The sequence below is a fragment of the Apodemus sylvaticus genome, chromosome 7 (genome assembly GCF_947179515.1).
Source record: "Apodemus sylvaticus chromosome 7, mApoSyl1.1, whole genome shotgun sequence".
Lineage (NCBI taxonomy): Eukaryota > Metazoa > Chordata > Mammalia > Rodentia > Muridae > Apodemus > Apodemus sylvaticus.
In genome coordinates, this window is record NC_067478.1 from 73913795 (window position 1) to 73930944 (window position 17150).

Here is a 17150-nt window from a genome sequence, read left to right on the forward strand (position 1 = left end):
AGCTTTGTAAGTATCAGCAATTGCCATTTCTAGTCATTTGTTTTTGATAAACCAGTATATTTTTAATACTTGTATTTAATTTTACACTATTAGTACAAACCTCTCACCATTACAGAAATGTTACCTTGTAAGAATATACCTGCATCAAAGACGTGGCACTAGTCCATGTTCGCTTCTGCCTGAAAAACAGACTAGAAGCAGCAGCCCAGGTCCACTGTGAGGACCCAACAACACAGGTGTTCAGAGACCCAACATCTCCGGTTGTCCTCGCCACAACGGAGTACTGACATCTCTGCAGTGTCCAAGGTGACCTGCCCATACTCCAAGCAATAAGGAGAACGGAACAAACAAAGATCATGCCATTGTTAAGAACGCACGACACAGTAGTAAGAAATACAGGCAGTTAAGTAACTGAAAGTCAAAGTTCCCATCCCAGCGTGCAATGTAAGCTTGGATGCTGAGGGGGACTGCCACTCACACGCCCCCCTCATCTCCAGGTCTACTGTTACTTGAAATCCCACTCAACTGGCTACACTACATCCTTCACCCTCTTGTCAACAGCAATAAATACAACACCAGCTGAGTGGGTCTTCAAGTATATTTTATTGGTATAAAACCAAAATATGGTGATATGATTTTCAAAACTATGTGACAAAGACTGTTCCTTTGCAGTCTCTTTACTATGAAGAAGAAAATGCTAACTCACAAAAAAAAACTTTATACAGTAACAAAAACAAAGATAGTTCTCTATCAGAAAAGTAAAAGTCAGTAATATTTGTTACAGCTTCTGCAAAAACTGAAAAGCAGAGAAAGACTTCTCAAACCATTTCTTTAATTTTCTCCTTTATTAAGTCATGATTCTGCTAAAAGTTCATCAACCATTACTTAATCCTCCATCTTCCAGTCACCCCTCAAGCTCGCAGGGCGCTTGTGCAGTGGCCACAGAACTGGGGCAGTTCAGCCACGGCAGCTTTGCCTGCACCTAACAGCCTTACTTCTTGACTTGTGTGCTCACAACATTAACGCTGTCCATCTATATATTAAAAAAGAAATCCCAAAGTGATCTCAGAGCATCAAAGCTACAACACACACATAGCTAGTTTTGTTTAAAATATCTGTATCCCCAGTTTCCATTTTTCTAAAAGAGGGAGACCCCAGAGTTATATATTGTTGTGAAAGCGACTCTCAGCAAGGCGGCTGGCTCATTTAGAGGTCCCCAGGTGAACGAGCGCCATGATGGTCGTGTAGCTATGGAACAGATCTTCTTCCTTGACCTCGTTACATCTCCTCAGTATGAAGTTCCCAGTGACTATGCGGTCACATCCAATCTCCCCATTTCCAAAGAAGCCAAACAAGGGGACACTGGGAAACAACTTCCTAAAGGCATCGGCCTCAACATTGCCCTTGGCTCGGTAGTACTGGAAGCCTCGGCCAACGCACGCAAACATGAAGCCAATGGTGTTCTGTTCAGGGATGTTGGCTGCTTTGAGGCGCTGCATGGCGGCCTCCACGGTCTTGGCATCGTTTACATCCTCATTGAGGAGAACTGTGGCACTCTGGATTCGGTGCCCACTAAATGACAGTCCAACCACACCAGTGGCATCAATATCCAGAGGGTTCCTGGAAACAGAAATAGAAAATCACCAACACCTCCTGACTGAGCTTTGGCCTGAGGTTTATCCCTCTTAGGCAAGGATTAAAATAAACTTATTAAAAAATAGGGCAGATCAAAAAAAGAAAGCAACTGTCCTTTTCAGTCACAAATACAAAGCTAGCTATACAAAAGCCCCTCCTGGATTGGTGTGCCTAGTAACTCCCAGTCTGAGCACTCCCGGTGGAACCTAGCAGGCCTGTGGGCATAGACTCGGCACTGTGGACTGACGGGCGCCCCCACACATGCCTAGTCCATGCGTGCTTTTGCACCATGGCATCTTGCCCCATTCCAGCCATCCGCAGCTACACTATGAAAAGATTATTAAAAATATAATCAAGGAGGGTGATCTGACCTGTGCAGGTTTCAGCTTTGAGCTGACTAACCTTTGAACAACTGAGTGCAATGCTTCCTGTCTGGTTTATTGCCTTGAGCCTGAATTTTGACCCAGCATAAGCACAGCCCTCAGCCTCGGGCTATTTTTGTCATTTAAGCCGACTTCCACACAAGAGCCACTGAAAACTTTAAAACGAGCAGCTTCAACCTCACCTTAGAGTTCCCCTTGCCCTTAAAATCTCAGTCTTCCTTATTAGTTTCCATGAAGCCTCTACTGCCCAGTTACACTCAACTGTATACTGAAATAAAAGCCATGTGCGTTTATGTTAGCCTCACTCAAATGACTTCTTCATTTGCAGGAGCAACAGCACAAGAGGACCAGAGCTATAAAATACATCAATGGGTAATGCTGAAGAGCCTGATTCAACATTCTTGAAAAACAACAAATCCGAGTTTAGTTCTTTGACTGCCAGCAAAAGTATGTTTAGTGAGCGTCTCGGAAAGAGCAGATGGAATGAACTGGTCTATTAGCAATTCCTTTCTTTTGTATTTTTGGAGACAGGACATCATTTCATAGCCAAGGCTGGCCTGGAAGTCACCAGTGTAGATAAGGCTGGCCCTGAATTCAAGAGACTCACCAGTTTTTGCCTACTCAGAGTTACTAGAATTAAAGGCATAATAACACTGCACTCTGCTTGATTCCTCTAATTTCTTTTTTAAAAACCTAAAAGTAACAAGAACCTGGAGTCATTTCCATACACCCCCAAGAGAAGAGAAAAGTCCTCAGGCTTACTTCTCACAAGTCAGAGAAGACAAGTTGTCCACCTGGCCGCCAGCCAAGATGATGTTCATATTGCTGAAAGTGCTGACGACCCGATGGAGGTAATTACTGGCTCCCACCTTACAGCAGTTATAGCCAAAGACGAGGACCACACGAAGTTCTGGGTTGTCCAGAAGACCTGCAGAAGCGAGGGATAGAGACGGCCTTGAGACAGCATGAGCTATTGCCCCTCTGACTGGCACTCCCAGTGTGTCCTGCAGTGGGGAAGCACTCAGTTTGCCAACTCTTAGAGCTTGACATTACTCACTAAGTTTTAGTTACAATTTTTCCATTAATAAGACCTATAGCTAGCTGGGCATGGTGGCGCACACCTGTAATCCCAGCACTTAGGAGGCAGAGGCAGGCAGATTTCTGAGTTCGAGGCCAGCCTGGTCTACAGAGTGAGTTCCAGGACAGCCAGGGCTACACAGAGAAACCCTGACTCAAAAAAATAAAAATAAAACAAAATAAAACTCTATAGCTACTTGAATATAATATGCCTTACATAAGCAAGGACATTTTACAGAGTGCTACACAGACATGTTAGAGTGAATGACCGCAGTGGCGGCTCCACATCTGAGTTCCAGGCACACCAGGGACCTCGAGCTTGTCTTATCAGATGTGGTCTGAAAGCAGCTTCCATCAGTAGCAGCAGGGCTCAAGAGAGTCAGTGACTTTCTCCTGCCCAGAGCTCCACCTGAGCCTCTGGTACCTCGTTTTCAAAGCATTAATTTGAAACCGATCAGTCCGAAACATGATGATCCCATTTAACTCAGCCACAGACTTCCAGAGCAGTAAAGCCACTCCACAAGACTGACACTCCGGGGGAGGAGGAGCCCTGCAGACCAGTGCTCCCATCACATCAACACGGAGCTCCACGCACACCAGTGACCTCCAGTTTTATTTTATCAAATGTTATCCTGCTCCACAATCCCAGGAGCCAGTCATCCCGAGTCCAGTTAAACTTTAATGACAGAGCTCCTGTAAAGACAACACGTGGCCCTCCTCTGCAGAGCCCACATCCACTTTCCCTGAGTGTCTCTCAACCCTATGCTGAAAGTGATGCTGAAAACCTCCTTTTAATAAACGTCAACTATTTTACACCAGCTCATCCTGCAACTGTTGTGTGCTGAAATCTAGGTTAATGTTACCTGCAAGTCACAGCCTGGAGCAGCGTCTCCACCCCAATGTTGCTGACAAATAATCCTTCTGACTCTGCTCCTAGGCCCGTTCTAATTCTCTAATTGCAAACCACAGGTCTGCACAGTGTGAACAACTGTACCTCCAAGCACCCTACATCTCAAGCCAGTTCTGAAGGGTCCACCTTCTTACAGAAGAGCCTGCCTGGCCCATTGAAAAAAGACCCTTTTGTTTTATAGAACCAATTTTCTGAATAGGAAAAAGCCTGTGGCAGTAAGAGTTAAGTCTAGAGTCCCCACAGCCCACACTTGTCTTTTTCTATTCTAAATAGTCACACTGCAGGAGCAGTGCGCTTGCTCCTGTGCAACCCTCTTGGACGCTGAGGCTTCTGTGCAGGGCTCCCAGCCTCAGCTCTTCCTCTCCTGTTTACACCGATCAGGACAGTGCAGAAGACATTGTCATGTGTATCCTTCCTCTGAGGCAGAAGCCCAAACTTTCCTTTGTTGTTACACCATTTTTCTCTGGCTGGTCTTTTAGCTGGGACAAAGCTGCTTAACTTTTCCAAACCCATTTCCTTGTCTGTAAAGCAAAACTAACTACTCCAATAGGAACAGGACTCAACAGGGGACGTACATATTAGCTAAGTGGAAGCAGAACAGGGAAGTGGCAGTCCGAGGGCCACCGTGTAGCAGAAGCCCATGTGTTCAGGCTAGCCAATCTATACCCAGATGTGGAGTTTGCACTAAATAACTTTTATGAGCAGTGCTAGTGTAAGCCCTATCTTCCCCTCTGCAGGTGTGGATGATGAAAGGCCTTCACACTGCCTTGCTGACTCGGTAGCCCGTGGCCTACTGTAACAGCAAGTTTCCTATCAAAGCCTGGCCTACTGCGATCATGCTTGGCTTTCTCAAACTCTGCTGTAGTCTTAACTGTTCACCAAGTTCATGACTATCTCTACTTTTTCTTCTAAAAACTTTTATAATAAATGGGTACTAGAAATATTTTTAAAAGCCTAAGTTTCTCAGCTTTAAATAACAAAAATAAGACAAAATTACCAATAAGAGCTTACTGAAGACCAAGATTTCTTTTGAAATTCAATTACAATTAAATGCATGCATGCTTGGACCTTACCTCACAGTGTCTGTAATTCCAGGGAATCTGCTGTCCTTTTCTGCTCTCCATGGGCAGCAGGCACACATATGCTACATACACTTACATACATGCAAACAAAATACTCAGACAAGCTTATTGGCAGAATACTTATAAAAATGTTCATCTCTAGGCACCTAGGACTTCATGGCAAATAAAATAACTTGAAACCAATTCTACCAATCATCAACAGCCTGTCAATAGCGGCCTAGCAGCTGCCAGCCAACCAAAACTAAAACAGAGCAAGTGAATCAACAAAATGAGCAAGTAATAGTAATTAACAGTGTCCGTGCATAGCATGCACCTTTAAACCCAGCACTCAGGAGGCAGAGGCAGAAGGATCTCTGAGTTGAGTTTAAGGGTAGCCAGAACTACAGTGAGATCCCGTCTCAAACCAAACAAATCAACCAGTAGATAACAATAACTTACCCACTTCAGTAAGTTGGTGTCTTTCAAGTGTTAAATTCTTGGAGTCCTTAATAAAATGAAAGGGCTGAATTTTTATTCCTTCAATTTGAGGGAATAATAAAGCAAAACCAGATTCTCCAATTTCTATTTCCTGAGGTCGATTGCTACCTGATCCCATTGGAGTCACTAGGGAGAAAAAGACAGTATCATGAGGACATCTCATAGAACCTGGACTTAGTAAGAGACACATAATCAACCCATTACATCCTCCCAACTGCCGGTTAGGCTGTCAAACAGCTGCTCCTAGAGTAAGAGCTCTTTGGCGCCTTGAGGGTGGCAATGCTGCAGCAAACTTTCAAGGATGTTCAGAAAGGAAGCTTTACAAGCAGAAAGCATCCAAGCTGAGCAGTGGCTGAGTCCGGATGAAGGGAACTGCTGTCCTTAGATGGGTTTCAGTTTCCAGTCTAACTCTAGTCCCAGGAGATCTTCTACCCTCTTCTGGGTCCATGAGCACCAGGCTCATGTAGTGCACAGAGATACATGCAGGCAAAATGCCATAAATCTTTTTAGGTGTTAAGAGTCTAAAAACTCAAACCAGGGTGGGGTGGGGGATATTCAAAGAATAAAAAACCCAGAGGACAAATCCCACATGACCGTGAGCTTAAAACATGAAAGAAGCATGCAAGTGTATGATAAGGCGTGTGACCGTGTCCTGGTGTCCTGGTGGTTAACCTGACAGGATTGAGGACTCCCAGGACTCTGGGCACTCAGGGAGGGCTCTAGCTTAGGTGGGGATAAGACAGACCTTGAACTTAGGCAGCACCGTTCCAGAGCCTAGAGTCCTGCAGCCAAGCACACTGCGCTCCTTCAGTAAGGACAGTGCAACCGGCTTTCAAGTCTCTCACATGACTCCCTACAAGGATGCACCCTTGAACTGTGCACTAAACAAATTCCTCACCCAGACAGTGTTTGCTAAGTATTTTGTTGCAACAGTAAATGAGCTACTCTGCTACAAAGCCTAGGAGGGAAACCTAAACAGTGTTTAACTGTGTTTAGACGCAGGATGGTCCAAACTAAAACTACAGCAGAGTGAGTGAACCACGCACAAGTCAACATACAAGTACCCAGTAAGCACACAAACGGTATTCAAGGCGGCCGGTCATTAGAGAGATTCCAAGAAAGTACTCAAAGGAGCATCTATCTCCCTACCATACCGACTAGCCGGGCCGCCGCTGCCACAGGCTGGACCAGTGGCAAGGATGCACAGCAACCACAACCCTCAGACTTCGCTCACCGAGGTCGCCATGGTAGAACTTTGGAAAATTAGCAGTTTCTTTTTGAGTTAAATATACATCAATGCTAAGAACAAGCAAGTTCACTTCTTACGTTTCAGAGACAATTACATGAAAGTAACATCCTCATTCATGATACCTAGGACCAGAAACTCAGTCTATGAAAAGCAGAATGGGAAATAAATCTTGTACCTTATATCATAGAATGACTCAAAATGCTTAAATGTAGGCTGGGGACATGGCTCAGTTTGGCAGTGTCTGCTGTTAGGCATGAAGACCAGAGTCTGGAAGTCCTCCCCACACCTAACGCCCAAACAAGCAAAGGTCGCCCAAACAAGCAAAGGTCGAACAAAGGAGAAAGCAGAAAAAGGAAGCCGGGCGGTGGTGGCGCACCTTTAATCCCAGCACTACGGAGGCAGAGTCAGGTGAATTTCTGAGTTCAAGGCCAGCCTGGTCTACAGTGTGAGTTTCAGGACAGCCAGGGCTATACAGAGAAACCCTGTCTCAAAAAAAAAAAAAAAAGAAAAGGCAGGAAAAAAAAGAAAAGAAAAGGCAGAAAAAGGAAACCTAGCTAGAACACTGAGCCCAAGATCAGTGAGAGGCCCTGTGTCAAAAGAACTGAAGAAAAGATACTTGACAACCTATGATCTCTTCATGCATGCACTTAGACAGACAGACAGACACACACGCACGCAAGCATACACTTACACTCATGGGTACCTGTACACACATTTTAAAAGAATTACTAATAATTTTAACATAAATGAATCTCCAAACCACGTTTATTTATATTGAGTGAAAGAGCTAAAGCACAAAAGGACAACCATTATGACGCTGGCAGGCAAGACTAACCAGTCAGAAGAGGCGTTTTGGGAGGCGGTCAGGAAAGAATAAACTACTAAGGCTCAAAGATGGAGTGACACCAGGACCAAAGCAACTTTTATAAAAGGAAGCATTTAATTGGGGGCTTGTTTACAGTTTCACAGGCTCAGCCCATCAATCATCATCATGGCTGGGAGCAACGAGGCAGACAGGAGACTGGAGAAGTAGCTGGGACCACATCCAGACTCCCAAACAGAGAGGGAGACTGGGCCCATCCCTAAGACAAACTTCCTCCAACAAGGCCACACCTTGTAATCCTTTCAAATAGTTCCTCTCCCAGGGAGACATTCATTCCAGGAAGGGGGGCATTCTTATTTAAATCAGCATAGGCGTGGTGAGGGCCCAGCAAACAGCAGAGGCCACACTGCGGGCAGGAATGGGATTTGATATTTAGCCCCTAAGGGCTTAAAGCAACACAAGTCAAAGCTGCTTCAGGACAGGGCTGCAACAAAGGGAAAGCCACCCAAGCTGGCCCTTTCTTTCCTGCAACAGAAAACTTAAAAAGGAGGACCTTGACTGTGTCTAGAAAAGCCACAGTGGATGTAAGGGACAGACTAAGGTATGAGAAATGAGAGCTACTGCTACTTGACCAGAAGCCAGGAATCATCCAACAGGAAGCAGTAATGATAAAAAGGCTACCGGCCACTTAATGCCAACGCTGGAAGAAAACTGCACAGCTATTGCTTCATTGTGTGTGAGCAGCTGGAAACACTGGAGTCCTTTGTGTTTCACTGCACTTGGACATGCAAACAACAACTTTCAGGATGCTTGTGTGGGGACCCATGGGGAGAGAGGGTGCAGCAGGCATCTCACCAAGCTGTGTTTAAAGCTCTGGAAAATAGCAATAGCTGACATCTTGCCACATGGTTTGTTCTAAATGCCACAGATGTGTTATGTCACTACATCTTCACAGTCCTCCAAAGATCCAATTTCACTGATGAAGAAACTGGAGCCTCGTGGGTTTAAGCTGTTCAGAGTAACAGGAGCACTAAGTGGTGCAGCTGGAATCCTAACTCACGTGTCTTACCCACTGCACCACAGCTACATAAACAGGAAACAATACAAACACTAACGCCAAGCATGTGCCACGCTGACGACACGCCCACAAACCTGTCACTCTCAGTCACTCCTACCTGCAAAGACACGAGTGGGAGAGCTGAGTGGACTGGGCTGGACAGGCTGCAGGTCTGTCCTAATCTGGGGTCGAAAGAATGAGATACTTTCCTCCCTGTGACTGGCTGAAAGAAGATACTTTGCTCTTGGGCAGCCCTGAGATCTCAACTATGACCCTCATCGATTTGAGAGATATTTTAAGTATGAAGTAACACCATGGTAAGGATGACTAATGCTGTTTTAGGTGATTGGAAATGTAAATGTACTTTTCAGCCTTAAATATTTCACCAACCCATGGGACCCTACATCAAACTAAGGCAAGAAATGAACTGTTAATTTCTCTCACCTACAATTCCTGGGGTCACAATCCCAAGGACTTGGCACTGCTTGGGAAAAAGCTTCTCCAGGGCACATGCTGTCTCCATAGTAGTCCTCTTCCTCGCTGTAACGATACAGTCCTACAACTGTTAAATACTAAGCAACTTCTATGTCAAATCTGACAATGTTAAAAAAACAATAACAATAAAACAGGCTATGAGGCTGGGGATGTAGGTTAGTTGGTAGAATGTATGCACAAAGCCCTAGGTTCAATCATCAGTGACAGCACTGCATAAACCCTGAGCAGGTACAAGCTGTAATCCTAGCACTGTAAGGTGGACGATCAGGAGGAGTTCAGGGTCACCCTTGGCTATACAGTTGAGTTTTGAGGCCGGCTTGGCTATATGTGACCCTGTCTCAAAGAAAAAAGAAAAAACAATGGACAGATGGATGGGAGGGTGGTGGGTGGATGGACAGATAAGGGTTTTCCCCACTTTGGTGCCTGTTTTATTCAACTTCTAGCCCTAACGTTTGCCGCCACCATTTTGCCCTAACGGCTCAGCCCTGAGTTCAAGAGGTGCTATTTACTGGACCTCTCTGTTCAACTGATTTCACAGCACAACTACTAAGTGATTCCACTCACTTAGATTCAAGTCAGACAATGTCCAAATCAAAAGTCTAGGCTGCAGGGTTCATCATGGACTCTTGGTCCGCATTTCCTGTTAGCAAGTCAAGAATGCATACTGTTGTAAATAGCTTTGGTAATAAAACCTCGCATTGCTACTTTATATAAGAGTAGGCTTGGATAACCAAAGGCAGGCTCTTGTTTTAATAAGGAGAAGTACACCTAGAGGATTAAAGTATTTGAAAACAAGAAAAATATCTTTCTGAAAAACCTCATTCCATCCGTCCATCCAGCTGTACCATGAGGTTAGACATCACTCTGCAGCACAAAGGGCCCCTCCCTCCACTCAGGCCAGACGCAGGAAGGCATACAGGAGCAGTGCCCCAAAGTCTCAGAAGGCCTGTTTTCAGGACTGGGACAATATCAAAACAGAAACAAACAAGAGCAAAACATGGAACTCTGGTCTCCATCACTACCTCTTTTGTGACCACGGCACTCTTCCAGGCTGATGAAAGTTTCAGAATCTGCCATGTAGAGAACTGTCTGTGGTAAGATTCGAACATTCTGCAAAAAAAAGGAGAATAGGATCCTGTGACTCTGCTTGCCTCTGTGTTTCCAGGCTCCCCTGTCTGGGCCCCTGAAGCCCCTCCACCCTGAGTCCCACCCCTCACGTCTCACCTGCCGCTCCAACTCTTGTCAGGACCTACTATTTTGGTTTTTGTGTCAAACTTATCTCAGGTATTAAGTTCATTTTCATAAAGCTCATTCAATCTTTTAGAACAGATGTCACAGTAAGAAGCATCTCAACAGAGGGCGGGTGCACAGGCTGCACCCCTCTGTGGCCTTCGGTGCCAGCCCCCCAGCTCAGTATTTCAGCCCTGCTCACACTTGTACAAACAAGCACCTTCAAGGGTTCCCTAAGGCACTCTCAATCTCAGGACCTGCACCTCCAAGCAGCATCCTTTACAGCCCGCCTACCATTCTTGTCTGTGTGATCTCAATTCTGAGCAGGGCTTCCACAGACTGCTGGCTTTCCTAAGTCTCACATGATAGACAGGTATCAAGGGCTGAGATAAATGAGGAGAGACTTCCCAAGTTCTTCCTATAGGAATGGAATAAGGAGCAGCACAGCATCTGCCTTGTAATGGGGCAATGTGGGTGTTTCAGAGAGGGTCTAGATAAACTCATGAAGAACACTCAACAGTACGCTGCACAGTGTGGGGTGGGTAAGACCTGTGACCTATGGATACAAATCCTTGGTTTCACCTGGCATTTCTAAAAAGTCTAACTAGTTGCCACAATTTAAAATCCCACAGAACTTTAACCTATTTCCTGATCCTTTTGATAAAACTACAGAAGCACTCAGACTGCTGGCCTTTCAGCCATGGCTAGGCACACCTGCAGTACCTACAGCCACTAGGCCCCTCGGGCTTCTTTCTGATGTTGGTTATTTCTGTCTGTAATGCCTGCTGGGCGAAGGGGTCAGGCCTGACCCTGCCTCTGCCATCAACAGCAGGTAACTTTCACAAAGCAGGAACCTAATTTCCTGAGCTTCCTATGCTTAAACATTCAAGCCTCATCTCTAATTCTCACCAGAAACTGACTAGACAAGCCTCAAAACGAGACACTCACTGTGGCATAAGGCAGCTAGGACTACACCACTCCAAGTTACAAATGGCAAGCTGTCTTATGAAAGTTCAAAATATTTCTAATAGGAAGTTAAGAAACTTTCCTTCTATCTGTTAAAATACTCACTCCACAAGGTGATCTGGAAACAGAGAAAACAGCATATATGGCTTAGTCCCCATGTTTCTGTCTCACCATGAGTTTAATTTTTTAAGGCCATTTTAACTTTAATAGTCATAAGAGTTCTTAACATCCATCAAAAATATATATAGTCTTATCCATAAGTAACATGTTATATGCATTATCTTTTTGCCATTTAATCCTTCTAAGAACCCTGTAAGGGTACAAGAGAATTATTGTTCTTCTTTTTAATTTGTGGAAATAGAATTCAAGGCTTGGAGAGGTCAAAGTCATATTGCTAGCTTGAGTCAAAACATCTAAGATTATCTGTATATAACAGCCACTACCTACCACATGTAGAATAATGCCTACTATAGTAAAAGGGTGAGAATGACAGGATGTGTAAAAGAGCATTAAACAACAACAACAACCCACATAGATTCTATTCCCCACAGAAAACTTTCACTAACATTGTCGCTTATCTATGCTCTTCCTTTGTATTAATCTAGACTACACTAATATAACTTAATAATCTATTTCTCAAATTTATCAATGCTTAAAACTTTTTATTTTATGTGTATGTGTCTAAGTGTAAGCCATGCGTGTGGGGGTGCCCTCAGAAACCAGTTGTAGTTATAGGTAGCTGGGGGGTGCTGGGAAAACTTGGGTCCTCTGGAAACTGAAACCAACCATCCTACCCACTGAGCCACTTCTCCAGACCCTTTATCAAGATTCTCTTATCAACCGGTGATGGTGCACGCCTTTAATCCCAGTACTTGGGAGGCAGAGGCAGGCGGATTTCTGAGTTCGAGGCCAGCCTGGTCTACAGAGTGAGTTCCAGGACAGCCAGGGCTACACAGAGAAACCCTGTCTCAAACAAAACAAACAAACAAAAAAAGATTCTCTTATCATTGAAGGTACTTTGTGGTTTATAATTTAATGACCCATTTTACCAAACAGCAGAATTTTAGGCTTCCTCACTGTACATGATGCTCCAGTAGTGGACTGTGGGCTTTGATCAATGTATCAGAGAAACAGTACTCCAAAAGGCAAGAGGGATGTGAGTCCAAGAATCCAAAAGGGCAAAGAAGAAAACCTAAACAAGACAGCACGGAAAAAAGACACCACACTGGGACTAGCACAGTAAAAATAAGAACCAGGGCTTGGAGAGATGGCTCAGCCTTTCAGAGGACAGACTTCATATATCTCACGATCCATTCTTCTGGCCTCCATGGGAATATACACATGTACACATATTCAGATACATGTTAGACAGATATACACAGACACACACGTGGGTGCAGGCATGCCTGTGTGCACGTGCACACACATACACTAAGAACCAGGTTTCCTAGACACCTGGGGGCCCTCAGACTGAGCCACTAACCAAAGAACACTCAGGAGGACCCCTGCACATATATAGCAGACACGCAGATCAGTCTCCAAGGCTACCTCGTCTGGCCTCAGTGGGAGAGGAAATGCATAATCTGGCAGAGACTTTATGTACATGTGGGGTGGGGGGTGGGGGAAGGTATGGAGGGGCACCCTCTCAGAGAAGGGGAGGGGACGGGACTCTGAGCCAGGTTTCCCACTGACAATAAAGGAGGTATAAATATGAACAGAGAGGAAGTGAGACAAAAATCTTATGTTAGATGTGCCTAAGGCAACTCATGTGTCCCCACGTACATGGAAAAAATACGGCTGCAGATACACATAAAGTCACTCAGCTCTCTCTTAATTCAATAATTCAAATGTGGCTATTTTTTTAAATGGGGGAGGGGCCGAATCCATACTATATTTACAAACTTTGTCTTTATTTCCTAGTCTAAATTTATATGAGGTATAAATTAGAGATTTTAATTTAAATATAAGGGTGGGCTATATAGGTTAACAGAAATACTATACCACTTTATAAGGGACTTGAGCATCTGTGGACTTCAATATGGAGCAACTAATACGCTGACAATACCAATGAACAATTGCATATGCAGAAATATACATATATTCCTGTCTCAGCTGGAGGCAGCAAACCCTTACTTACACAGTACTGACCTTAAATTCTAAATACTGTTCTCCACTAAAAGAAACCAAGACTATTAGAGAAATTACTAATTTCTTGAATGAAGCAGGTGAAATACAAGCTGAAGACATTTGGTGCTAAAAAGAAAGGTCATCCCTAAGAGACCAAAAAAAAAAAAACCTGGCTTGAGAGCTCACCAGTCACACACAGGCTGTATGAGTACCAAGGAGCCAAGGAGATTCTAACAGTAACAGATACATCTCTAAATAAGAGACCAGGAGAGTGTGTGAGTGCTCTGTGAACAAACTGAAAGACAATGAAAAGTTTCAAACTTTGTACATACAATATACTACATACAAATATAAGTACATACAAATACTTATTAACTGCAACAGGGCAGAAAAATTAAAGGCAGAAGCTTCTGACAGACAACACTTGAATCGAGTAATTTAAGGTAATGGGATAAAAAAATCTAATAAATCACAGTCATACCCAACTTGTGATTGTTTTACAAATTAACTGGCCTTGAACTTACTTAGGTGTTGGGGCTGGTACAGAAAGGCAGTCAGGTTGGAGAGACATACAAACCAAAGTGTGTCTTTTGGTTAGTCATTGGGAACAAAATCCAATCCTTTTGCTCTCAAGAAAAGCACTGGGACAAAATCTGAGTGGAAACCTGCAGACTAGACTGTAGTGTGCTTGCAGTCCCTTCCTGAAGGATGTACTTGCCACAGCTTTTATTTGGTACTCAGATTATCTCCAATTTGACTAGTGAGACCCCACTTCAGGGTACCTTCAAATGCCTTTTAGGTACTATATTCTTAAGTTTCATTTCTGTTACTGTGATAAAGACCATTATGAAAAGCAATCTAGGGAGTGAAAGGTCCCTGAAGAAAGCCAAGGCAGACACTGGACTGTTCTCCACGGCTTGCTTAGTTTGTTTTCTTATAAACTCTAGGACCATTGGCTAGGAGGCTGTATAGTCTACAGTGTGTGTGTGTGGGGGGGGGGATGTCCCACACCAAAACATTAATCAACAAAGTGCTCTACAGACTTGCCTATAGACCAGTCTTTGTACTTTGAGTTCCCTCTTTCTGGATCAGGTTGAAAACCAAACCCAATCAAAACAAAAAAAATCCCTTTAACCAACTCTTATGCCAATGATAATTTCCTAATTTAGACGCTATATTGTAGTTAAGTAGAACATTCCTATTTGCCTATTATACATACTAAGTAATAATAGAGCATCAAATTGGCAATTTCCTCACAAGGGCTCCTGCTACTCAGTGAGATACTGGAGATTCACTATCAGTTCTATAATCTGTCTTGACCTCCACAAACACTGACTCTCCTGGATCCAGGGACAAAATGAGAAAAGGACTGTGGTTTAAGTATTTGGGTAGAAGTTTTAGTTCTTCCAGTTCTAGTTGTGACCCTGGGCAAGCAATACCCAATGCCTTCATTGCAAAATAGAGGCAAGTTAAGGAAGGCTCTGTAGGGTGTTGTTAATAGTGGACACCTGGACACTTCAATTGCCCAACATCTAATAATGAATAAACCGCAGCACGCCCTTGCAAAACCTGACGCTTACTACAAAATCCAGAATATGAGCAAAGGTTCCCCAAGTCAACAAAAGCAAGGGCAAGTATCACAATCGTGATTTTATAAAAGTTCTCAAAGATGGTCCAACCGCCCTGCAAGTGACAGTCCAAGGCACAACTCCATACTTGCCTCAAGCGCCTCAGCCACCACGCGGACCAAGCAATGTCCCTCCAAGTGGCCCGCCTCTGCCACACCCGCGGAGATCCAGGTCACGCTGCGGTGGGTCCGCAGCACTCTGCGCACACACTCCCTCCACAGGCGGCATACTCTGGGGACGCAAAAGCACAAAGGGTTGCCGCCGGGCGGCCCGTTCCCGTCGTCAGCAGCCTCGCAGCGCCAGCCGAGCACTAGGACACCCGTGCAGGGGTCCCGGCAGAGGCGAACCCGCCACCCTCCGGGACGAAGGTCTCCTCCCGCCCCTTCGCCCTCACCCGGCTACCCGAAGCAGCGCTTTGGCCGGCAGGAAGGTAAACACACGCTCCACCACCTCCGCAAGGTTACTCAGCACGTAGGTGCTTCGCGGATCTGTGGAGCCGCCGCCTGCCGGCTCCATTCCTCGCCTACCGGCCGGTAAGCCCTACGGAAGCTCAGAGGAACCCGAGCGGCCGGCGCAGCACCGAACCGGAGCTCACTGCGCAGGCGCGAGCCACTTCCGGTGGGCCGCTTCCGGCACTGTACGCGCCGCTTCGGCGGCGCACCGGCCTGCACAGTTCCGCCCAGAAGGGAAAGGTCGCAGCCTGGCGTTTAAGCGGTCTGCAAACACTGTGTGAATCTGGTTTATTCGTTAGTTTTAAGTTTTAAGCGAGTAGACATAGATAGCACTCGCCATTCTTTGGCCACTATTAATTGCTACAGAACAGGCCAAACCAGATAGATACTTTCACACAGGAGCCATTATTCTTTGGCTCGTGCAGTTCTTCACTGCGGGGCTTCAGAATAACGGGACGAGATCCAACAACCTTACGTGATTCCCATACATTCCCAAACCAAAAATAAAAGAACAGCAGAGGCAGCTTCATTTCGACTGAATAGGCCGTCTCCTGATTGAGGGGCACAGCCCCAGCTACTTGGTCTGACCTGGTGCGTCTTGTTTTGGCCTCATGACCCTTTACACTGTGATAACCCATTAGAACATTTTGAGCTGGACAAGATGGTGGTTGTTTGCAATCTAGCAAGCTGGAGGTAGAAGGATCAAAAGCCGTAAACAATCTGGGCTCAACCCCGAAATACATAAGATAACATAAAACACATTAAAACAAGCCGTCCATAACAAACTGCCACTTTACTCTGGAAACCTTAAGGCTTAATAGCAAACATATGGCTGCATCATACAGTCTCCAAAACTCCACAATACACTGAGAATGTGTGAAAACTTAAATGCTTCACGTTAATAAAAATCCCTAGCAGCTTTGGGGTCTCCAGGAGTTCTAAGTGCTACTTCCAGAACGAATGGTTCCAAAGAGCTCTGGGGCTCCATTCTCACCAGGCACTGGCTAGGTGGGGGAGGGGAAGACGTGACAAGGACTAGGGAATGAGTATCAAGGGCCAGTATGATTAAGAGGAGGGCTTCTGAACATTTCCTTGGCTAAGAAAGAGAAAACCACTGTTTCTGAATGAAGTAGGGTGGCTGTACATGGAGACAACCTTAAAACCAAACATGAAACTGGCACAGGAATTTCAGTAGAGAGAAAAAGTATTTTCCAAACATCCTCGAGCTTTCCTTCTGATGAGATCTACAGATAGTGGTATGTACAAGGCCCTGGGTATACAAGAGGAACTGTGCTACTAGTACCCTAAGAACATTAGAGACACTAAGTAAAACAGCACTAGAAACCCGAATGTATTTGAATTTCAAGAACGCAGTAATGGAAATGGTTAAAGAAAAGCTGAATACACTATGTGTGTACACACCAATTCTCTCTCTTCACCTCCACTTCTGAAACCTCCCCACACCCCACCTTCTATTTAAACAGCCTACATTAGAAGTCCAATACAGAGCCTGAAGACACCTGAATCATAGCATCTCATATGAGGGAAAGCTGACAAAC

At 44.9% G+C, this 17150-nt stretch overlaps 2 protein-coding genes across 5 annotated transcripts in view; one reads left to right on the top strand and one right to left on the bottom strand.

Annotated features, from left to right (window-relative positions):
• Nucleotides 1-2676, top strand: part of Nrg4 (neuregulin 4) — a 69412-nt gene extending 66736 nt beyond the window's left edge. For all 4 annotated transcript variants that reach the window (XM_052188311.1, XM_052188312.1, XM_052188313.1 and 1 more), the window contains one exon: nucleotides 2347-2676. The gene's annotated coding sequence lies outside the window, so the exon portion shown is untranslated. The remainder of the gene's footprint in view (nucleotides 1-2346) is intronic.
• Fbxo22 (F-box protein 22) lies at nucleotides 585-15744 on the bottom strand. The gene is made up of 7 exons (XM_052188300.1): nucleotides 15534-15744; nucleotides 15232-15370; nucleotides 10211-10298; nucleotides 9138-9233; nucleotides 5526-5690; nucleotides 2781-2946; nucleotides 585-1620 (listed from the first exon to the last, which is right to left on the bottom strand). Exons 1-7 carry the CDS (start codon nucleotides 15653-15655, stop codon nucleotides 1203-1205), a joined length of 1194 nt encoding a protein of 397 aa, XP_052044260.1. The 5' UTR covers nucleotides 15656-15744; the 3' UTR covers nucleotides 585-1202.
• Nucleotides 15745-17150: the final 1406 nt, after the last annotated feature.

Coding starts and splice junctions, on each gene's coding strand:
- Fbxo22 (XM_052188300.1), bottom strand. CDS start 15,655: ATGGAGCCGGCAGGCGGCGGCTCCACAGATCCGCGAAGCACCTACGTG. Junction 15,371..15,533: donor GCGCTGCTTCGGGTAGCCGG/GTGAGGGCGAAG, acceptor TTGCGTCCCCAG/AGTATGCCGCCTGTGGAGGG. Junction 9,234..10,210: donor GTGCCGTGGTCACAAAAGAG/GTAGTGATGGAG, acceptor GTATCGTTACAG/CGAGGAAGAGGACTACTATG.